General features: G+C 42.5%; 1 protein-coding gene across 1 annotated transcript; it reads left to right on the forward strand.

Annotated features, from left to right (window-relative positions):
- The first annotated feature begins 173 nt into the window (after positions 1-173).
- Positions 174-22,724, forward strand: LOC310962747 (thioredoxin reductase 1, cytoplasmic-like). Its single transcript, XM_083935304.1, has 15 exons — positions 174-363; positions 1,063-1,202; positions 3,635-3,707; positions 3,823-3,939; positions 4,107-4,249; positions 10,046-10,161; positions 10,259-10,484; positions 12,880-12,919; positions 15,248-15,342; positions 15,477-15,553; positions 15,641-15,797; positions 16,001-16,108; positions 16,259-16,354; positions 18,993-19,127; positions 21,327-22,724. The coding sequence occupies exons 2-15, from the start codon at positions 1,113-1,115 to the stop codon at positions 21,390-21,392; spliced, it is 1,539 nt and encodes a 512-aa protein (XP_083791430.1). The 5' UTR covers positions 174-363; positions 1,063-1,112; the 3' UTR covers positions 21,393-22,724.
- The last annotated feature ends 1,500 nt before the right edge of the window (positions 22,725-24,224 follow it).

Genomic DNA, 24,224 nt, shown 5'->3' on the forward strand with positions numbered 1-24,224 from the left:
AGGCTTATCAAGGTCAGGAAAAGACTCAATGCATTCTGAAATTACACACATGCAATCAGCACTTTCAGAGCAACGTCTTCCGGTCGTGATCGCGTTGTCAGTGATAATTCCTACATGCATGGCTGCACGGGAATGCATCTCTTCTGTCCCAGAAGTTCCCCCAACAGCTTCTTTACCCTCCATCTGGTGATGTTCTTTTAAGCAAAATGCCAACTTGTTTCTGCAAATACTTCAGTTTGAAAGTGCTACACCGAAGGACTGAATACCCGTAGAGCTTATCAAGTTCAACGAAGCGAGTTATGTATATAAAACTGTTCAGAAATGTACTAACGTTGCACCTCAGTCACTTTGGACAAAAATAAGGTAAGCTGTGTCATCACGAACAGCTTTCCCCGACATCAAAAACGTGTATTGGCAAATGTATGTGTAGGGTTCCGATAGTTTATTATGTTTATGTGCTGTGTTTTGATTCGTATTGTGTGTTCCTAAACCCTGTTTACCAAGGCTTCCACCATAGACTATAAAAAGCCCTTCACACACTGAAACTTGATATTCAAGGGTGTCGCCACAAGATGTCGCCCGGTTACCATGGAAATACTACTACTACTACTACTAACAATAATAATAATAATAATAATAAGTGGGTGTGTGTGTATATATATATACATATATATATATATATATATACATATGTACATACACACACATATATATATACTGTATATATATATATATATACACATATGTGTGTGTGTATATATGTGTGTGTGTGTGTGTGTGTCAGTTAATTTTCACTGTACACCATATGTATGCTGATGAATGTTTCTTTTCCAATTCTGACAGGAAGCACAAAAACAAACATCCGCAACTTGTATAACTAATCACACGTTTTGAATGTTGCCGTACATGTTTTTACAGGTCAAGTGTCAACATTTAAAAATGCCTGTCAGTGGACTTCATTCAGTGCAATCCACATCGAGCCTGCAGCCACAAGAGCTCAGAGTCCAAAGTCCCTTCACACTGAATGTTTGTGCTTTTGTTTTTGTGTGTCCCTGCTTCTAGGACTAACACCAGAGTCTAGTTCTCAGTGTCCAGACTTGCAGCAGTAAAGCATGGACCCGCCAACCGGGCCTCCAATGGGGCCTTATGACTATGACCTGCTGGTTATTGGAGGGGGGGCAGGAGGCCTGGCTGTTGCAAAGGTAAGTTTAATCCTTACAGTTCAGTACTACTATAATGGTTTAATACTATTCAGCATTTTTTTGCTTTCGACTTTTCTTTTGTTCTATTTTTGCTAGCTTTGAGAAAAGGAGTAATGGCAGAAAGCATGGCCAAGAGAATGTTATCATGTGTTCTTATACATATGTACACTCTTTACATAGATACAGTATTAGAGGCAAAGCAAAGGTTGAATCTGTACACACTTATTTGCTCCCACAAGCATTTGTTTATCCACTGCTGCTTTGCAACTATTTATTTTATATTTTTGTCGCTTTGCTTTGTTATGGAAATAAATGAAACATGTCTTGGTTTGGACTAGCATTGAGTCAAAACAAGACATTGGAAGACAGCATTTTTGTGTTTCAGGAATCTGTTATCGTCCGTTTTTTATTGTAACGGCAGCCATAGCATTTTGGAAACGATGAAGTAATCATTGGGCACAGGTGACAACAATATGATAAATGGTGCAAGTACCTAGGGAAGCAACCAAAACATAATAAACAGAAAAGGAAATGGAATGATAAAAGGAAGGAACAAATATCGGAGAAAAATGTGGAAAAATAAATAAATAAAATGAAAGAAAGATGATAGAAAATACAAATTTACATAAAAGCGTTAAGGGGATAATGTGTCAAGAATGTAGCTGTAAAAAGCCTCTCTGCTCATTATTAAATACGATTTATATCACCCCTCCTTGACATGATAGGTATTTTGACAAGAGACATCACTGTCTTTGATTGTGTAAAGATTTTTAAAGCGTCTATAAATTACATTTTTTTTATTACACATTATTTGTTGAATAATCCGTTCTGATTGGTCAATTCCAGCATTCTTTGAAAATACTTTTCATTGGTCAACTATTTAATTCACACAGGAGTAGAGAAAAATAAGCTGTACCATGTGGTTATTTCATGTAGACTCTTTATTTACCAGAGAACATGCTACATTGTGATATACCCTCACCGGCCACTTTATCAGGTACACCTGGCTAGTACCGTGTTGGACCCCCTTTTGCCTTCAGAACGTCTTTAATCCTTCGTGGCACAGATTCACCAAGGTTCTGGAAACATTCCTCAGAGAGCTTGGTCCATATTGACATGACAGCTTCTCGCAGTTGCTGCAGATTTGTCAGCTGCACGTCCATGATGCCAATCTCCCGTTCCACCACATCCCAAAGGTGCTCTATTGGACTGAGATCTGGTGACTGTGGAGCCATTTGAGTACAGTGAACTCATCGTCATGTTCAAGAAACCAGTCTGAGATAATTCGCTCTTTATGATATGGAGTGTTCTCCTGCTGGAAGTAGTATCAGAAGATGGGTCCACTGGGGTCAGCAACAATACTCAGGTAGGCTGTGGCGTTGACGATGCTCAATTGGTACTAATGGGCCCAAAGTGTGCCAAAAAAAATATCCCCCACACCGTTACACCACCACCAGCCTGAACCAATGTTGCAGCAGAAACCAAGACTCATCAGACCAGGCAACGTTTTTGGTGAGCCGGTGCGAATTGTAGCCTCAGTTTCCTGTTTTTAGCTGACAGGAGTGGCACCGGTGTGGGGTTCTTCTGCTGAAGCCAATACGCCTCAAGGTTCGACGTGTTGTGTGTTCACAGATGCTCTCCTGCATTCCTCTGTTGTAACCAGTGGATATTTGAGTTACCTCTGGCATCATCAAGGCATTTACGCCCACAGAACTGCCGCTCACTGGATCTTTTCTCTTTTTGGGACCATTCTCTGCAAACCCTAGAGATGGTTGTGCGTGAAAATCCCAGTAGATCAGCAGTTTGTGAAATACTCAGAGCAGCCCGTCTGGCACCAACAACCACGCCACGTTCAAAGTCACTTCAATCACCTTTCTTCCCCGTTCTTTGAACTGCAGCACATCCTCTTCACCTTGTCTACATGCCTGAATGCATTGAGTTGCTGCCATGTGATTGGCTGATTAGACATTTGCGTTAACGAGCAGTTGGACAGGTGTACCTAATAAAGTGGCCGGTGTGGTATATCGTTACACAGATATGAAATTACCTTTATAGGGATCAAATATTTTAGAGTTATCACCCAGCCCCAGTTTTTAGTTCCTCTGTATGCATCCAGCTGTAACTCCTGCTCCACTCCGAGTGGTTAGAGGACACTGCACTAACTCCCCCTCATAATTACTGCTAATCTGGTCAGTGAACGCACACTTTAAGCAACGCTCAGATAATTATCATATTAATGGTCTTTATGGTAATGGGATGATCTATGAGCAGCTCTTGAGGAAAGTAGAAATGAGATGAGGGGGCAGGAGCTGGGATTGTTGAGGAGGACACATGCTTAACCCGTTTCAATATTTAATTTCCCTCTCTTTCTCTTTGCTGCCTGACTCTGTCGCTCTCATTGAATCTGTTTTTCTCTTCTCTCGCTCCGTCAGGAGGCGGCGGGGTTGAGGAGAAAGGTGCTGATCCTTGACCTCGTGGCTCCCTCTCTAAGAGGCACCAAGAGGGGTGAGTGTTTAATTCACATGCTGATTATGAAACTCTTCTCTTCTCCAGTTTTGCAGGTGTGTTATATTTCATACACTCTTCTTTCTTTTTTCTTTTGTCCTCTCCTTTCCTCCAGAACTGGGAGGTTCCAGTCTCAACACGGACAGCATCCGGAAATTTCTCCAACAGGCATCTCTGCTGGGAAAAGCCATTAAAGACTCTCAGAAATATGGCTGGAGGTTGAATAAGCATGGTAAGTAAATGCTTGACTATTTCTAAACTATTTATAATTCAAAGCTTTAAATTAAATCAAAATTTATGATCCACATTTGAAGTCAATTCTTCAAACAAAGCAGGAATAATAAATGTGCCAAAATCAACTTCGAGCCACATGTAACAGGTACGTTTGCTTCATCTCAGTGTCTCACGGCTGGAGTGAGCTGATGAAGGAGGTGCAGGAGCAGGTGAAGACTCGCAGTTTGGAGTTGAAGAGGGAGCTGAAGAGCTGTGGAGTCTTTTACCTCAATGCTCGTGGGGAGTTTGTCGGGCCCCACACAGTGGAGGTGAACACTTACTGTCTTGATTCTTCAGAAATGCGTATTCCAGGACTGTGATGGAATTTTTGCTAGGTCTTATCAAAAATGTTACAGTTGTTATTGTTATTCATACATTTTCAGGAATTTCAGCATCAGCTAGAAGGTATTCAGTAGATCATTTATTAATTAATGCAACAAAGATCCCCATAGACTGATGATTTTCAATCCTGCAGTTTGACTTTATCCCTTGCCTTCCCATGCTCAGTTGTACAGAGACTGAAAATTCATATTTGGGGAAAAATAGTACAGACAGGGAGGATTTAAAGTTATAATCCATTAGATTTTCATCAAGTTAATTGTCTTTTAAGTTACTATTTATCAGTTAAAATGACCCACTAATGAAAGAGCTTGTGTTTGCTGCTTTGCCCAGTAACACATTTGAGTGTCCTCGGCAACATTCCTGCGCAAAATTCAAATGCAGCGCTCCATTAGTGACACTTTTTATGTCACTAATAGACACGAAATAGCCCTGTTGGAGCTTGTCACTGAAGCGAATGCTGCGTTTCATGGTAAACAGAAATCGGGAACTTCCAACTTCTGAATTAGGCTCGCTCTAATGTGTGACCGCCGCAAGATCATTTCAAGACCGTTCAACTTCCAGTCCAAAGAAAAAGAAACTAATCAAAGTGAAGAAGGGCAAATAATCAAGAAGCATAACGACTGTGAATGTGACAAGGTGGAGGGCTCTGAAAGAACAAAAGAGGCTGAGCCTGTGAATGTTCTCATTCGTCCAGGTCATCGTTATCCTCAAAGCAATTTCAGTCAAAAACAACTGGACTGGTTGTTTGTCTAGGAAAGGAAATTTTCAAAGAGGCTGAGGAAGGAACTCCGTGAGATGAGGTCCCAGAGGCCCGACTGCAATGCCATCTTACCGCCAAAGAGAACGCTAGAAACAAATATCTCAAATCTTATGGATTATGACTTTAAAGGGGTCAAAAAGAGCTCAAGCTAAGATTGTTCGTTTGTAATTGTGAGTCTCGCTGCCTTGCGAGCGCCGAGCCAATGCTGGTTTGTCTCTGATCTGTGGCATTTGTGAGGGAGCTCCAAAAACTGTGGCGAAAAGTGTAAACTAGGCATTAAAGTAATTGAAAGCACGTTTAAAATGTCTTGATGAAGCACAATTTAAAAAAGTCTTGAGGCCTAAATCTTGACGACTGCATTTCTTGAGAAGAGTGGTCACAGCTTAGCTATGAAGCCATCACATATAGCTGCCATAGCTTCGCCAGAGGCTGTACTGCAGCTGACTGCAGCTGCAGAATGTAACTGTTCTTCTGGGCTACAGCGTATACAGAGATACCATATAGGGACCACAAGAATCGTGATTCGTCCATAGACTATATTAAAAATGGACGTAGCCTCTCCCTCAAGGTCCGTTCTCTCAACTTGATCCAATCGTATTCGCCTCTTGGAGCCATCATCTTGTCAGACTGTGACTCCTCCTCATTCTCTCGTACCAAATAAGGGCATTGATGTGACGTTGGGGGGAGGCAGACACGGCACTCCCTGTCCCGAGCGGAGTGCAGGCAGCATTTATGATCTATGATTTAAACTGATATTCAACACAGTCTCATGCTCATAAACTGTAAAAACACCGACCCTCACAGCCCGAATCCTCCCAATGTTCCAGATTAGCATCTAGTGTATGTGCCAGCGATATTAGGCTGTATTGCAAGTCATGATGCAACTGCGGCTATTGAATTAGCATCACAGAGCTAATTATTCATAAACTTTAACCGCCAATAAAATAAAAACGAGCCTGTTACAAAACAATTCAACCCCATCAGTGTTGTCATGGAGATATGACCTAAACATACAGACTAGAATGTTTTTTGTACCAGGCCTTAAACAGGTTTAATTATGCTGTGAAAACAGCCTTTTTAACATGGGGGTCAATAAGAAATTGTGCTATTGTGCAAACTACTCCTACTGGACACTCTGAGAACTGCAGTTTTTGGCACTTCCATATTGGATCAACCAGGTAGTCGCTGTGGTGGGGACTTGGATTCGTCATATTATGCCATTTTTCCCATTTATGGTATGACTTGACTTTACTCCACTCGTTTGTAACCAAAACAAGCCACAAACATATCGCCAACAACACCATTTGCCAGGCATCAGAATCATCAGAATCAGAATCAGAATACTTTATTGATCCCCGGGGGGAAATTCTTTCGTTCCAATGCTCCGTGCACAGTAGAAACAAGCCATAAAGATGAATAAAGTAGAAATAAAATAAAGTAAAGATTCAAATAAAATACAATTAAAATAAATCTAAAGTAGCTAAAAAATAGCCAATAAAATACAGTACAAATAAATAATAAACAATCAAGTAAACAATCTGAAGTGAGTATGAAAATACAATCTGAGATATATACACTGTACAATTAGGTTGTTATGGCAAATGAAATGAAATGAGAACAGATATTTATATTTTGTTTTGTTTTGTTTTTAAGTAGTCAAGAGTCCGATAATTAAAGAGATGAGTTGTACAGTTTAATGGCCACAGGTAAGAATGACCTCCTGTGGCGCTCAGTGGTGCATTTAGGAGCAATCAGTCTCTGGCTGAAGGTGCTCCTCTGTTCAGCCAGAGTGTTGTGGAGAGGGTGAGAGCCATGCTGCAGTATCGCCCGCACCTTCGACAGCATCCTCCTGTCTGACACTGCAGCCAAGGTGTCCAGCTCCACCCCCACAATGTCACTGGCCTTTCTGATCAGTTTATTGAGTCTGTTGGCATCTGCAACCTTCAGTCTGCTGCCCCAGCACACTACAGCAAACATAAAAGCACTAGCCACCACAGACTCATAAAACATCCTCAGCATGGTCCGACAGATGTTGAAGGAGCGGCGCCTCCTCAGAAAATAGAGGCGGCTCTGTCCCTTCTTGTAAAGGACTTCAGTGTTCTTAGTCCAGTCCAGTTTATTGTCAATGAACACCCCCAGATATTTGTAGTGTTCTACAATGTCCACGTTATGCCCCCGGATGGAAACTGGGGTCACTGGTGTCTTTGTCCTCCTCAGATCCACCACCAGCTCTTTGGTTTTTGCTGTGTTGAGCTGCAGGTGGTTCAGCTCACACCATGTGACAAAGTTGTCAACCACAGCCCTGTATTCAGCCTCCTCACCCTTACTGATACATCCCACTACAGCAGAGTCATCAGAAAACTTCTGAAGATGGCAAGACTCTGTCTGGTAGCTGAAGTCCGTGGTGTAAAGGGTGAAGAGGAAAGGAGAGAGAACAGTCCCTTGTGGTGCGCCAGTGCTGCTAACCACTGTATCTGACACACAGTGACGCAGGCGCACGTACTGCGGTCTTCATGCCACTCCAGACCTCCCTCATGTTGTTTTGCTGGAGTTTCATCTCCAGCTTTCTCCTGTAGCTGTCCTTAGCCTCTCTGATCTTGTTGTTAAGCTCCCTCTGAACGTCCCGAAGCTCCTCCCTGTTGCCACCTCTGAAGGCCCTCTTCTTCTGGTTCAGAGTGGCTTTGATGTCTTTGGTTACCCAGGGCTTGTTGTTTGGGTAACAACGCACAGTCCGAGCTGGGATAATGCCGTCCACACAGAAATTTATGTAGTCTGTGATGCATTCAGTAAGCCCATCAATGTCCTCTCCATGCGGCTCACAGAGTGCATTCCAGTCTGTCACCTCAAAACAGCCCTGCAGTGCCTCATAGCAGTCCTCTGACCATGTCCTCACTGTCTTTGTGGTCACAGGCAGCCTCTTCACTAGAGGCACATAGCAGGGGGTGAGAAGCACCAGGTTGTGATCTGATCTCCCCAGGGGGGGAAGGGACGTGGAGGTGTATGCGTCCTTCACATTAGCATACAACAGGTCCAGGGTCCTTTCCTCTCTTGTTGTACAGGTCACATACTGGGTGAATTTCGGCAGTGTCTTTTTAATGCAGACATGGTTGAAGTCACCCGAGATTATAATCAGAGCAGTCGGGTGTGCGGTCTGTAGTCTGGCTATTGTGGAGTGGATGACGTCACATGCCGACGTTGGGTTAGCGGACGGGGGAATGTAAACAGCCACAACGATAGCATGTGAGAATTCACGGGGTAAATAGTACGGACGGAGGCCCACAGATAACAGTTCAATATCCGGACTGCAGATGCGGTCTTTGATGGTAACGTGACCAGGATTGCACCACCTGTTGTTCACGTAAACAGCAAGCCCCCCTCCTTTACGCTTGCCGCTCGTAGTGCAGTCCCTGTCAGCCCGGACAGTGTGGAAGCCCTCGGTGGAAATATTGTGGTCAGGAACATCCGCGTGTAGCCATGACTCCGAGAAAATCATCAGGCTACACTCCCGGTATTCCTGACGACTCCGGGTTAGCGCTGTTAGCTCGTCCATCTTATTCCCCAGTGATCTCACGTTGCCCATGATGAGAGATGGGAGACACGGCTTGAATGTCTTCCTCTCCATAAGTCTCCGGTGTTTCGCTCCTTTTCTCCGCCGTAGCGATCCTTTCCCTCTGCCCCCACGGTGTGTTTTCCTCCATAGTTCAGCAGGGATGTCCGCCTTCACCGTAGCCGAGCCGGCCGGCTTCAGCTCTAACAGCTGATCCCTGGAGTAAACAATGCGGAGTTGTTGAGCAACCGTCGTGTGGCGGAGTAAAAGCAGCGATTCAACCAAAAACGCCACAACAAAAACTCTCCACACAAGCATGTTTAAAGAGAGAGGCTTAATAAATAACTATGTTAAAAGAAAAAAAAAAAAGTAAGATAAAGTAAAAAGGAGAAAAATTGAAAACAAAGTAAAAGTAAGCAGGAGCGACTAGAACAGGCTGCATACACCGCGGCGCATGCGCACAACATTATGACAATAATCCTAACATATTACTGAAACATAATTTCAAGTGATTTTCACAGCAGACAAACAGACATAAGGAGGGTATGTGACACTTTAAGCAATATGAGTGGGCGGGGCATACCCCCGATTATGTTTTGTTTTTGGTTTTCAATTGGTAAAAGTTGTGAATAGTACCCAGCACAATATTTGGAACCACTTCAGTCAAGGTTCCAAGTGAGCTGAGTCGATACTAGAAGGTAGAGTGACACCCAACATCCTGCACAAACCCGCCATTTTAGTCAAGTAACAACCACAATATGTTTAATGGCTGCCATACATTATGTTGTACACTACGGGATACACTACCGCATAGACTACACTTTGCACTATGCACTATACACTATGCTGTAAAATTGAGGAAGTGCAGACACTGCTCAGTTTGGTTGCCAATGAAAGGATTCAGTGAGTGTCTCGTTGAAGGTAATGTCACAGCAGTTGCACACAGCATCACTATGGTGATCTGAGAATACTGCATACTCTGAAGGGGGACTCACCACATTGGAAAACAAAAAGAGAAAAATACTGGTACCAAAAAAGTTTGTCGAGCAGAGCCACACTGCCTGGTCATTCATGTGTGATGATACAGCTGTCTAATGTTGCAGTATTTTTAACAGGTGAAATCTGATATTATCATCATAATCCTTCTGTGCTGTAGGTATCTATGATGGGATTTTCGTTAAGCCCTCTTAGTTTACTCCTGCATTGACCTCATCATTCAGAGTGGTGTTTGCTTAATCTCTAGAGCCAGAAATAATCTCATTGGTTAAGTTAAACTTCAAACAAATGGCAAAATGTTATTAGAAATGTCAGGGAGCATCTGTGGACTCTCTCCAGAGACCCTACACTACGCCATTACCATCTTGGATTACTTCCGCCAGTGTAAGCTGTGTTTTTTTTTTGTTCTTTTTAAATCAGGTGACAGATGTGAATGGGAGGAAGAGGTGTCTCACAGCAGAGACCGTGGTCATCGCTACAGGAGACAGACCTCATTATCTGGGCATACCTGGAGACAGAGAGTACTGCCTAACCAGGTCAACCAGCACTTACACATCACATTCTGTTTCCGCATGTGCCTCACTTAAAAGAACAGTATAATATAAATAGCCCATTTTCTCTCTCTGTTCCCAGTGAGGATCTCCTTTCTCTACCTCACTCCCCAGGTCGAACACTGGTGGTAGGCGGGTCTGCAGAGGGGTTGGAGTGTGCCGACTTCCTGGTTGGCCTCGGAATGCCGGTCACCGTCATGCTGCAACCTGACCTACTCCCTAGGTTTGATCAGAAAACGGCTCAGAAGATAGAAAATCACATGATCGTTAGTGGAGTGGACTTCCTTTATCACTGTTCACTCACCAAGGTACTGACTAAAGACAGAAATCACAGGAAATGTGCTTTCAAATTTTTATTTATTCATACATACATACCCACAGGACTTGCAGACAAATAATACATTATAGTATTATAATTATTGTATTATAATACAATACATTTTACCCTCTCCAGAGCATCAACTAAAACATTCAAATCCTTTGGTTTTGCACAATGCGATCTTGCAACCGTCTGTTCCATGATAAGAACGTCCAAAAACGCAAGAAGCCATAGCTGTCTCTGAGGAGACAGCGGGGCCTTCCAACGTAAAGCAACAGCTTTTTTGCTGCCTTTGTTAAAAAGAAAACATTAATAGAGAGTCATCATTCAAAAGCAAAACCAACGGAAAACATGTTACAGCACATTCCATTATTAGTGATAGACATGAATAGACATTTTTACAAAATTTAAGAACCTCTGGACATTCCCAAATCATATGTATAAAATCTTCTTAAATACCATGGAAGCATAGTGTACAGTTAGGGGATTGTCTGGCTTTCTGAACAATATGTACTCCAGACAAAATTATAATGAATCATCTGGTGGTTAGGGTTTCTTGAAGAAATTAAAATATTGGACCAGACCCTAGGCCAATTTATATCAGAATAAATTAATGATTAGTCTTGTCTCCATACATTATCAATTGGCATAGGTTTAAAAGTTGCCTTTATCAACAAAAAACACAATTTAGAAACCAGACCTCTTGCACTAATACAAGAGTATATTCAATGCAATGAATGCAATGGTAGTTTCTGCCCCCAGGGGATTCTTAAGACATTTAAAGCAGAATTCAGCTGCAGATAGAAGAAGAAATACGAAGTCGTTAGGTTGAACTGCTGCTAAATGTCCTGTAATGAGCGGAGACTGAAATCTTTTGTGATATCTGAGATTATACGGATCCCTTTATTGGACCAGTAAGAAAATGAAACATGCCGCCCTCCCAGTAGTAAGTCATAGTTATGAAATAAGGGAAAATGTTGGTGAATTTTTATGTTGCTATTAGTGTGCTGATTAAATGGGAGATTATAGGCCCAAATTTGCAGTCTATGTTGGAACACTAATTTCTCCTCTATAGGACACCAGGACACCGAAAAATCACATTTTCCCCATTTTCCCACATTTTTCACATTGTAAAATGGAGAATTTAATTAGAGGGCGTTTGCCTTTCCAAATGAATTAAGTTAACAGTGAATTCAGCCTAACCCAATATCCCACTGGTGGTGGGAGAGGAATCAAAAGGCTGAAGAAATTAATCCGAGGAAGAAAATTAATTTTGACTGTAGAAAATCGTGACTGAATAGAGGTTGGAATATTAATCCATCCCTCCAGATCTGATTCCACAGCTCAAATTTTTTTTAGTTATCATGTTAACTGAAGAATACATTTGAATTCCTAAATAACGTAAATGTTTCACAAAGGGGATCCCAGAAATCTCTTAAGAGTTGCACATAGCTTCTTCATTCAGGGGTAGAAAGGCTGATTCGGACCAGTTCATTTTATATCCAGAGAAACTGCCAAAGTCTTTAAAGATCTGAAGAAGATTGAGGGGCATTACCAAGATAAAGCAAAATGTCGTCGGCATACAAAGATATATGAGGGTCTGTGTTATACAGAGTTATTGTAACATGGTGCTCTGATAGACGTCTAGCCTGTGCAAGTGGTTCTAAGGATTACACAAACAAAAAAGCAGAAAGAACACAACCCTGCCGACTGCTCTTGGAAACTTTAAAAAAGGGGAGAGCAGATTTTCCCAGTTGATACCATGGCTGTGGGGTTAGAATAGAGCACCTGAATCAGGGAAATAAAATGTTCTCCAAAGCCCATATTTCTTAGGACCTCCCACAGATATTCCCACTCCAGACGGTCAAAAGCCTTTTCTGCATCTAAAGACAAGACAGCTGCTGGGGTGGGAACATTTGGGGAGGCAGCTAGGCGGGTTTTAATGAAACCTGTTCAGGCATGTTGCACAAGAGAAGTCTTGTAAGGCTCAAGACGATGAGAAAGCACCTTTGCATATAACTTAACATCTGAATTCAATAAAGAAAGGGCACGATAATGTGACAAACCAAGGGATCTTATCTTTTTTGAGCAGTAAAAAGATCATTGCAGTGTTGACATCTCTGGAAAAAGAGCTGTTCAAAATGGTATACTGGATCATATCCAAAAGTAATTGTCCTTATTGCAACCAAAAAGCTAGGATTAATTCAGACGGGATCCTATCAAAACCAGGTCATTTTCTAACGTTCATACTCTGCAATGCCTCTTTTAATTCAGGCAGAGTGGTGGGATTATCAAGTGAAGCCCTTGCTGCAGGATCCAACTGAGGTAATTGGAAGGTTGCAGAGGAATGTTTTTATTTTTGTAATCTCGCTTGTGTCTTTTAGGTGGAGCAGACTGAAGCTTGCAGTAAGGATGTCGTCTCAGGTATAGCAAAAACCTATTTTATCAGGATTATGATTTATGAAAACAAAATATCCACTCCATCCAAAAAGTTGTGTGATACAAGAGGTTAAATACGGTCATGTGAAGGTTATACTTTGTAATGTTTACAGTTTAACTGATTTTAGTCAATCTGTGCAACCCACAGTGATGGGGAGTAACTACAAAGTCAATTTACTCTAAACTGTGCTTAAAGGTTGAATATGTATAATATTTATTAAAAGCTATATTTAAAAAAAAAAATACACCCACGGGATGTTTTGGAGGGTACAGAATGAAAGTATTGCTTTTCCATAAAAAAAAATATATTGTCTGAATTAATATTTTAAATTTCTTTTGAAGGGTTCGACAATGACTTTCTGTCATGTTCTGTTTACATTGTAGCAGCCAATAGCGTTGGGCATTGCCAGGGTTGTCTATTGTTGGGTGCAGCTACTGTAGGTTGGTACTGGGTGAAATCGAGTTTGCCAGTTTGCTGCTTATTTGTCCCAGCAGCTGAGTGACCAGAGACGAGCAAAAACCAGAGTCAGTATAGGCCAAGCATTCACTCCATGGACTGAGAGAAAGGAGTTCAACGGCATTAAAAACGCACGCCCATAAGGCTACGTTTCTCCTTGGCTAACGCTAACTGTCAGTTTACGACAAGTTTATGAATAATTAGAGGTGTGGCCTCTTGAGTGACAGTTAGCTGCTGGCCCTAACTTCTCTTTGGAGGTAAACCTCAGCCAGATGGACGTATCTCCCTCCCCCCAACGTCACATACATGCCTTTTTTTGGTAAGAGGAAATTAGGCAGAGTCAAAGTCTGACAAGATGGGGACTCCCGTAGGAGAGTACAATTGGATCAAGTTGATAGAACAGACCCAGTCGGCTATGCTACGTCCATTTTTTATACAGTCTATGTGCCTGACCCCTAGGTTGGGAACCAACAGACTAAACTATATAAAGTAGAACTAGTAAAAAGATTTGTGCAGTTTTAACAATCTTATAATGTAATTTACTAACATAGCAGTCACAGGCACCAGCATAATGAGTACCTTTACTTTTAATACTTAAAGTACATTTGGTAATAATACTGTACTTTCATTTAAAATGCCCTTTCAAATAGTGGAATTAATCAGAGTACTTTCTTCACTTCGGCCCACAAACCCTTTGATGTCCACTATTGCATGATTTATAGATCAAACTTAGATCATCCCACAGAAGGTGGTCTTTAGAGTTGCACTCAATAAGCCAGTGTTTCCAAGGATACCTAACACATCAGACTGCATAACAGGGAGAAATATCTACCCCAAGGCTTTCAAATTCAGGTGAATGTTGTAACCAAGGAAAATGCCATCCATTTGAAATTTGCTTAAATGTAAGGGAGCTCCAGTAAGTAGAGTTGAAACAATCAGATATAAAATATTAAACTGTATACAGGATGTTGTGAATAGTTTAATTAAAATGATACTTAAAGGATAAGACAATATTCTTATTATTCTTACTTATTTGGACTCAGACCCTTCCCTCTACCAGAAATACTCACAAGAGCACCAATAGTCTCCAACGGATGCACTATTAACGCCTGTTTGAGTAACGTTTTTTAAAAGCTACAGAGACCAGCTGTTTTAGGGAATTACTCGCCTCTTCAAAAATATATTTGTGAGGTACTTTTTTTTAAAGAATTACGTCTTTTTTGGAGAGTCAGAATGTATAACTGCAGTCTCAACTTTAGGGCTGTAGCTGGCATCAATAAACAATTACAATTACTTGAATTGCAAGTTATAGTTGAGTGCATTATATACATAGACTGTATAAAAAATGGACGTAGCATACCCGCTGGGGTCCGTTCTCTGAACTTGATCGAATCATACTCGCCTACGGGAGCCGCCATCTTGTCAGACTTTGACTCCGCCTCATTGCCTCTCACCAAAAAAGGGCCTGTATGTGACATTGGGGGAGGGAGATACGTCCATCTGGCTGACGTTTACCTCTGAGGAGAAGTGAGGGCCAGAGGCTAGCTGTCACTCAAGAGGCCATGCCTAATTATTCATAAACATCCAATAAAATAAAAACTAGCCTGGCACAAAAAAATTCACCCTCCTCAGTGTTGTCATGGAGATATGACCTAAACATACAGACCTCTACCAGGCCTTAAATAAGTTTAATTATGCTGTGAAAACAGCCTGTTTAACATGGGGGTCAATGAGAAACTGCTCTATTATGAAACCTTATTATGAACTGCAGTTTTGGCACTTCTGTACTGGATCAACCAGGAAGTCGCTGTGGTGGGTCTTGATTATATATTATTTTTCTTTCTTATTTGGATTAGTTGATTCTGCAACAACACCAGAGGTTTCAAAGCGGAGACTCCGAGTGACAATCATCTCCAAGGAAGGCCAAACTAAACAGGAAGACTTTGACACGGTACATTATCTATGTCTAATGTATCTTTTTTAGTTCTCTCCAATAGTTCGATTGATGATCATCATTTTTGAGAATATCCCGTGGATTAAATGACAACATCCGGGTGGATTGTGTCTTTACGTCTCTCTGTGCAGGTGCTGCTCACCGTTGGCAGGAAAGCCGTCACCAGTGGCATTGGCTTGGAGTGTGTTGGGGTGCAGTGCAGCCAGGAGTGCGTTAAATCTCTCCACGTTCATTTGGACCTCAGTGTGTGCGCAGCAGGTGTCGTTTAAGGTTTTGTGTGCTTTTCTGTGTGCAGCACTGGCAGGATCCTGGTGAACGAGAGCGATCAGACCAGTGTTGATCATATTTACGCCATCGGATCAGTGCAGCATGGACGCCCCTCTACTACAGGCCTCTCAGTGCATGCTGGGACACTGCTGGCACGTCGACTCTACAGAGGAGACTGCATCTTGGTACACAGTTTGACATACTTATTGCACCCTTGTGTATAATTTTTATCATAATTAAAGGACCATGTCTATGGTGTGTTTTATTTTTATTTTTTTAAAGCATTGTTAGTTTTTTGAGAATGTTTTAAAGCTTGTGAGTAAGCCAAATACTGCATCTGATACAATAAAGCTAGAATTGATTTAAGCTAATATAATGTTTCCTTCAGTGTGATTACACCAATGTGCCCACTGTTGTGCTGACTCAAATGGAATATGCTGCCTGTGGTTTGTCAGAAGAGAAAGCCAATCTAACATTTGGAGAAGCCAGTGTGGAGGTACAGTTGCACACACACACACACACACACACACACACACACACACACACACACACACACACACACACACACACACACACACACACACACACAAGCATACATATGCAAACAAACAGGAGTTCTCACCTCAAAATGTTTTCCCTTTCACAGGTGTATCACAGTCCCTACTGGCCCCTGGAGTGGGCACTTCCTTCCAGGAATAAAAACTCCTGCTATGTGAAAGTCATCTGCCACATCCCTGACTATGTAAGATTTTGTTTGTTTTTTAAAGCAGCACTAATCAATACTTTAAAGTTAACAATGGATATAATAATGATGTGTAAAGGCGTTGCTTGTAGTGATGAACCAAAAGATAGTTTTTCAGAAGGCAGACCTCTGTCAATGCATACCCTATCTCACAATATTAATGCAGTGTGAATTTAGTTGGGGGCACATTGTTCCGATTATTCTGTCACCACATGAATGCAGCGCAAGTGCCCTAACTCTAAATGTTATTGAAAGAAAAATAATTTGTGTATATGCCTCCTGATTCTGATCCGACCTGAACTTTAATGGGTTCTTCTTTGGCTCATGCTACATCCTTCCACCAATTTTCATGGAAATTGGGCCAGCTCTTCCAGCTCTTTGTTTTGGTTTCATGGCCCACAACTTGAATGTTTTGTAGAGATGGGCGTATGATATGGAAGCTTAATTCAGTGCACTGTTTCAACACATTGTCTCCGAGCTTGTGTCAAATTAAGAGTACCATGTGACTGATGACGTCCGAAGCTTCAAACATCACTGATGCTTCAGCAAGTCGACAGTTTGACAGAAGGTTTAGCAGATAAACTTTCTTAGCACAATAGTGGGATATGAAGAGAAGAAAATGTACACTAGAACGTTATATATCTCAATCTAATCATATCCAATACTAAACATTTAATGAGGCAATGCAACGGTGTTATAGTTATTGCCAAACTAAATGAAGGCACCCACATACTTTCATAAGTGTAATATGCAGCACTTCAGCTATAAAGTCATTTTATTGCTTTTCCTCTGGAGATATTTAGTCATAATGCTCCAAATTGTGCAATAGTTCACACCACATTACTCCACCCACCCCTTTGTTATATTTTCAGCTGCTTCCACAGTTGACTTGGCGCCACTTGATATAACTGCATTTCAGATTGCAACTCAGTGATGATAACTGTGTTCATATCGATGCAGTCTGCTCGCTATCACTTTATTCCCTAGCATGTACTTCGTTTTTGTGGTTTTAAATGTGAGTGTGGTGACTTGGATTCAGCCTAGAACTTAGGACTTGGGGCGACATGACAACTAAGATTCTGACTCACACAGGGAGGACTTGGATCTCAGCTTGGACACAACCCTGTTCCCTGGAAACTATAATAAACCAGCTCGTGACTAGGATTGCATGTGCAGGACTGGGACTCGATTAATGCAGAACATGGGAACTTGACTCGGACAGGACCTTAGGGACTTGGATCCAGGCTCAGACTTGAGAACTGAGGACCTGGCACTCAACGACTATGTGTCGTGGGTAAGACAGTGTTGACTCACATACTGAGGAACTGAGGCCCAGACTTGAGAAGACTTGGGACTTGACTCCCACTGGCTAACTAGGACTCAGAGAGGGCTGTGGTCACTCAGATCTGGGTTCACATTTGAGAACAGAGGAATTGGGACTCAACCTAGACATGAACTTTGTAACTCTAGAACACAAATCAAGGACTCTGACTCAACTTGAACTTGGAAGTGGGATTTATTTGGGATGAGATGTGAGTCAAATTCAGACTTTAAAGTGGGGATAGACAACTTTTCAACTCTCCCCCCAGCATTTCTAAGTGGCATTGTTGGTGCTGCTGTAGCAAAGACAACCAGAAAGGAATCACTTTTTGGTTTCCTCAAGGCTAACTTTACCAACAAAATAGGCCACACTGCATTGTTTCCAAAGAAGTAGATCCATCCAGTCAGCCTCACTGGATCAATCAGTTACTTGTTCGTATAACGTTATCGTAAGCACCATGGCTACCTCTAGCAGCTCTGTGACTGTCCAAAGCAATTTTTTGAACCAGAGACCTGATATAGGTTATATTATCGCTCTTCCTCTGTCCACGCGGGGCTCATTAGGGATCTTAGTCAGTGACGGTTAAAGGGAAGGCTTCAGTGTTCCAGAATCATTCCAACAGGTTGCCGTTGTAGTCGATGTGGAAAACCAGTCATTCTCCTGTATTAGACAGTTGGGCTACCATCAAGAACCATTGGAATGTTTCTCCAAAGCCGTAGACATCCTTTCAGCCGCCAGGTAACCTTAGAGTAGCCACAGTTACTCCGGTTGTTCCACCCTCCGCCGTTCACGCAACCTGATGACAACATCTGTAAGCGGTTTTGTTGATTTGCCTCTTAGTGAAGTGCTCTCTGGTAAGCAATGATGCTGTGTAACATTATTTGTCTAGGGCTTTTATTGTGAAAAGTAATAACATAAGCAGCAAAACTATAATGCTGAAACTGTCGAATAAAGAGTTTGCAGTTCAGACTGTGGAAGCTCTGTATTATTATTTTATACCTTCACAAGTATCAGTGCAACTCAAGCGCTTTCCTCTTCTTTTGTGCCGTAAAGTGAATTGTCCGTGAGTTCTCACCCATTAGCGGACGGAATTGCGAAAGCGAGGCTTTTAGGGATCCAATCTAAACGCTGGTGGTGTCATTATTCTATAGCACTTACCACCAACATTTATTTCATAATGATGAGTTCAAACAGAAAGGTTGTCCATTGCCACTTTGTATGTACAGTATGAGCCTCCAGCACCTGTACTACCCAGACTGGATTCTTTGAGTCTAATATTGTTGCATTGTCGGCTCTGATTTGAATCTGTCCCAACAGGAGCGCGTGGTTGGTGTCCACGTCATGGGACCCAATGCTGGAGATATCCTCCAAGGCTTCGTTGCAGCGGTGAAATGTGGTCTTACCAAACAACAGCTGGATGCCACGGTCGGTGTCAGCCCCGGGTCAGCCCAGGTCAGCATCCAATTTTTCCACACTATTTCATAAAAGCAGCTGTTATACTATGGCTCTTAAGGCACAAAATTGGCTACCTGCTGCTTTTTGACACTTATGGATTTTCCCCAGACATGATATTAATTTACTGTCACCTACTTGATGTCCCGTCACACTCTGTTTTGAGGGACTGCGCTGAGAGGTCTGTTTTCAGATATTACCATGTCCAGTCCTTGAAAAAGCTCTGCTGTCTGGGGTCAATGCCAGAGCAGCAGATTCAAATGAGCTTCCTGCTCTCAATGCTGCCTGTCTGAATTATTCATGGACAATATTTAATAAACCTCCCAGCCCAATGCAGTGGAGACTGACCCCAGAGTACATGAGCAGGTTAGTACTTGACATTTTCTTAACTTAATTAATAAGGCATTCGATGGAGTGTTAAATGGGGGTCACTGGTCCTGGCCATGTCAGCAAAGAAGGGGTTTGGGAATACTGTTAAATGGCTAACCATAGGTCCCCCACTGGAGTGATGGTTTAGGTCGATGGATTTCTCTGAGGGATGGGGCATCCTTATTATGAACCTTTTATTGACGGCATATTTGACAGGTCAAAGCTCACTTTTTTAATTCTAAATGGGTCTGTGTTTAGAAGTCAGTATGCTGGCTTTGTAAATACAACCCATTCTCATTCTCAGGATGATGTTATTTTAACTCTACCCATGATGCTATTTTAACCCTACCCACAATGTTATTTTAACTCTACCCATGATGTTATTTTAACTCTACCCATGATGCTATTTTAACCCTACCCACAATGTTATTTTAACTCTACCCATGATGTTATTTTAACTCTACCCATGATGCTATTTTAACCCTACCCACAATGTTATTTTAACTCTACCCATGATGCTATTTTAACTCTACCCACAATGTAACAACATAGTTTTGGGTGAATCAACAGCATTACCCACGTGTTCCCTTCGCTCCCCACAGAAAAATTAGGTCGCAATAATCAAACATTTCAAATCCACTTCCTGACATTACAGTATGGTCGACATTGACAATTTTGTAAGAGGGAGTGGTGGCCTCAAGGTTCGAGAAGCGAGTTTGTGATCGCTGGTTCAATCCCTGGGACCGGCCTGATAAATCTGGGTGGAGAGGTGAACAAGCAGCACTTGCCCTTCCACCCCTTCCACCTCTGAGGTGGTAATGATAACCCCTTCATAACCCCTACCGCTCCAGTGGAGCTGCTCAGTGGCCAGCAGAGCGCTCACAGGCCAGGGGGTTGCGCTTGCAGTTGCAGTAATAATATCCCCCTGAGATTATTAAAGTAGTTCTGATTCTGATTGTACTGGGCAGCTTCCATGTTTGAATGTGTAACCATGCATGCTTCTTCTTCTGGATTTCTGTCAGGCTAGATGCCTAAAGGCATGTTATAGTTATGTCCATTATATTAAATCCATAGGAACAGTCTGGTTACCCCAAAGGACTGCAACAATGACAGCTTTGGTCGCTTAAAAAGTTTAATTTTTCAACTTCAAACGACACGCCGTGAGGCGATGGATGCAATCAACACTTAGTCGCAGCGTTCTTATCACCCGAATCACGTTGCCGGGAGCGGCCCGCGTGTCATGTCATATCCATTGATTTTGAATGGCCTCTGCATGGCTCCATGAGTTGCTCCATGGAGCCCCTTGGGCAGAGTCAGCGATCGGCAGAAGCAAGTAGAATGCACTCACCGAAAAGTCTCAACCTAACACGAGCAGCAGGGGGCGGGGCCGGGTCAGATGCAGAAAATCTCAAGAGTAAATGTGCTTTCAGACCCTTCCCTGAGTTTTTTTTTTCACTTTCTATGAGGGAAAACCATTCTAAGCAAAATATTAATCATAGCAGGGTAGTTTTTAAATACTTTAAATACTAATTCACTCTAGACACGTAGTATTTACGTGTCTGGAGTGGGACTTTAAATGACTTCTTCTGTTGCTTTAAAGAGATTAATTTAGAAGAGGTAATTTCAAACAGTGCAGCCACCATCAACTTTGGTTTATAGGACTTTCAGCTAATACATGTTAACAGAACAAATAACAGAATCTGTTTATACTTAAGATGCAGCAGAGGACAAAGTAGGAAGTACTTTGCCCCACATTCTCAACCTTTGCAGAACAGTCTCCTGGCCTGTTGACATCCACTGCTAATATGTTGGTCTCTCTCTGTTACCTAGGTGCTCAGCTCATTGACCCAAACCCAGCGTATGACCGACGCCTTGATGGTGAGGGGGAACTGTTGAGGCTAGCCCCCTGCTGTGAATCACAGTTGCCTATGGCAAAAGTATAAGACAGCAGGGAAGTGCGTGCAATCACCCTGAAAAGTGACGGCGGCAGGATGGACATCTGACCATCCAATGACGTCTTCACCCACAGCCTGACAGACAGGTGGGCGAGGACCGATGCCCTGCTGCTGACTCACCACTCGGTTCGTGTGTAGTTTGTACTTTTAGGTTGTATCATTTTTATGAACCTCTTGCTTTGAGCATAACTTTGAAATATACAGTACCATTGATGCTTTTTTATGGCTCTCAACTTCATGAACATAAGATGCACCCTAAGGTTCTGCCTCTGAAAGCCTCTGTAAGCTTTAATATAGCGACGTTTTTCAAGGCTGCAGGAGAATGATAAGACTCTGGGATTTGATGCATTTACATGGAGTAAAAGCTCAGGCTTATACTCTTTTTTTTATCGCTGTGGCGTGAGCCTCCAGGGTTTTACAGCCTTAATTTCAAGTAATGAACTAGATGGGGATTATGGAATTATCCAAATTAATAGTTTATCTGCGAACCCTCGCGCTTGAATCGATGCATATGGTGTCTTTATTGAGAGATTAGGCCAGAGTACCTGATGCACTCTGTTGTTTGTTTTTCCTCTTTTATTTTCTCGCTCGGATTCACTGCCGCCAAGCGTAGCGGCTGTCCTAAAACAACTGTTGAATATTCATACCGATCACCAAGTGAAGTGTCTCATACAAATGAATGCAGGGACTAAGTGCAGATAGTCGACCGCCGACCCTCAAAGTTTCCCCACCACCTCAGCTCCGCACTCAGCACTTGAATATATAAATGTACATGTGAGTGTACAACATGGCTGTACCCTGTTCGAGGACATCATTTTCATTCTCCTCGTGTGTAGCGGCTTGTCACAAGTGCAAAGGGACTCATCCATTCCATGTTAATGCTCGTACTGCCGCGCATTATGCTGTTGCTTACTCAACACGTTAATTCTCCAAGGTTATCTTCAAGACCACCTTCTGATTCTCTACCTGACAGACCTGCTTATGTAAGCAAGACAGATTTCCTAATTAGAAAAAGTGCATACAGTTTTTCTCTTTTGGCATGTGCCTGACAATGCCATTAGAGCATAATGTGATCAGAGCAAAGCAGCTCGTATGACTTTGTTGAGGTGGAACAGCAAGGTTAAGATGCTGCACAGAGGTCCATCTATCACTGCCTGCTTGTGTTGGACAGTGTTCAGGGCTGACCCCCCTGCAGTGTGTGCTGTTAAACCACTAGATGGCACTGCAGCTGTGTGTGGAATATGTAAATGAAGCAATACGGGAAAAAATAAAACTGATACAACAATGAATGGGTCTAACAAAGTTATTACAGTAATACTGATTCTAATGTCTGGAACTGCTATTATTGTTAATCCTGCTACTATTAGTACCACTGCTATTAGTAATCAAGCATTTACTACTATACCAGAATGGAAATTACTACAACTACTGCAACCGCTGGTATCAATGCAAATACAACACAAAACAATGCAACACATACACTCACCGGCCACTTTATTAGGTACACCTGTCCAGCTGCTCGTTAAAGCAAATTTCTAATCAGCCAATCACATGGCAGCAACTCAATGCATTCCGGCATGTAGACACGGTGAAGGGGATGTGCTGCAGTTCAAAGGGAGCATCAGAACGGGGAAGAAAGGTGATTGAAGTGACTTTGAACGTGGCGTGGTTGTTGGGGCCAGACGGGCTGCTCTGAGGGTTTCACAAACTGCTGATCTACTGGGATTTTCACGCACAACCACCTCTAGGGTTTACAAAGAATGGTCCCAAAAAGAGAAAAGATCCAGTGAGCGGCAGTTCTGCCTCGTTGATGCCAGAGGTCAGAGGAGAACGGACAGACTGGTTGGAGCTGATAGAAAGGCAACAGTAACTCATCCACTGGTTCCAACAGAGGAATGCAAGAGAGCATCTGTGAGCACACAACACCACCTACTTTCTAGCAGATAGGGAACAGCAGCACAAGACCACAGTGACGTTTTTAAGCACCAGGTGTGCCTAATAAAGTGGCCAGCGAGTGTAGTTATAGATACTAATACCATTAGTATGCCCAAGGACACTCGCATGCGGACCGGAGGAGCCAAAGTTTGCCCCTTCGAGCCAGATTCGAACCAGTGACGTAAGGATTTCAGTACACAGGCACTACAGTCCTCTGCTCTACCAGCTATCAAAGGGAGCTATGTAAAATCTTAATCTGCAAATGAAGCAGTAACTGTGATTTTCTAATCATTTCAGTGAAATTAAACATCACAATATTGAAGTAGAAGTAGAAAGTAGCAATGAAGGGGTTTACTCAAGGTGGGTTGAAAGTATCTAGAAGAAGATAAAAAATGCAGCCGAGCATCTGCTTGAACAACAGCCATGAGCTTTATCTAACAGCAGCACATACTTTTTCCTCCCTCTCCCTCTCTTCCTGCCCGGGGGGCTCTGCCGTACTCAGTACTGTTCTCAAGTACATTTGCAAGGTACAGTACTTGTACTTGTATGTTCACTTTATGCTACTTTACACTTGTACTAATCCCGAGGCGTTCCCAGGCCAGTGTGGAGATATAATCTCTCCACCTGGTCCTGGGTCTTCCCCGAGGCCTCCTCCCAGCTGGACGTGCCTGGAACACCTCCCTAGGGAGGCGCCCAGGGTTCATCCTTACTAGATGATCCTGAACCACCTCAACTGGCTCCTTTCAACACAAAGGAGCAGCGGCTCTACTCCGAGTTCCTCACGGATGGCTGAACTTCTCCCCCTCTCTCTAAGAGAGACTCCAGCCCCCCTCCTGAG

This window comes from Echiichthys vipera (assembly GCF_963691815.1).
Source record: "Echiichthys vipera genome assembly, chromosome: 20".
Lineage (NCBI taxonomy): Eukaryota > Metazoa > Chordata > Actinopteri > Perciformes > Trachinidae > Echiichthys > Echiichthys vipera.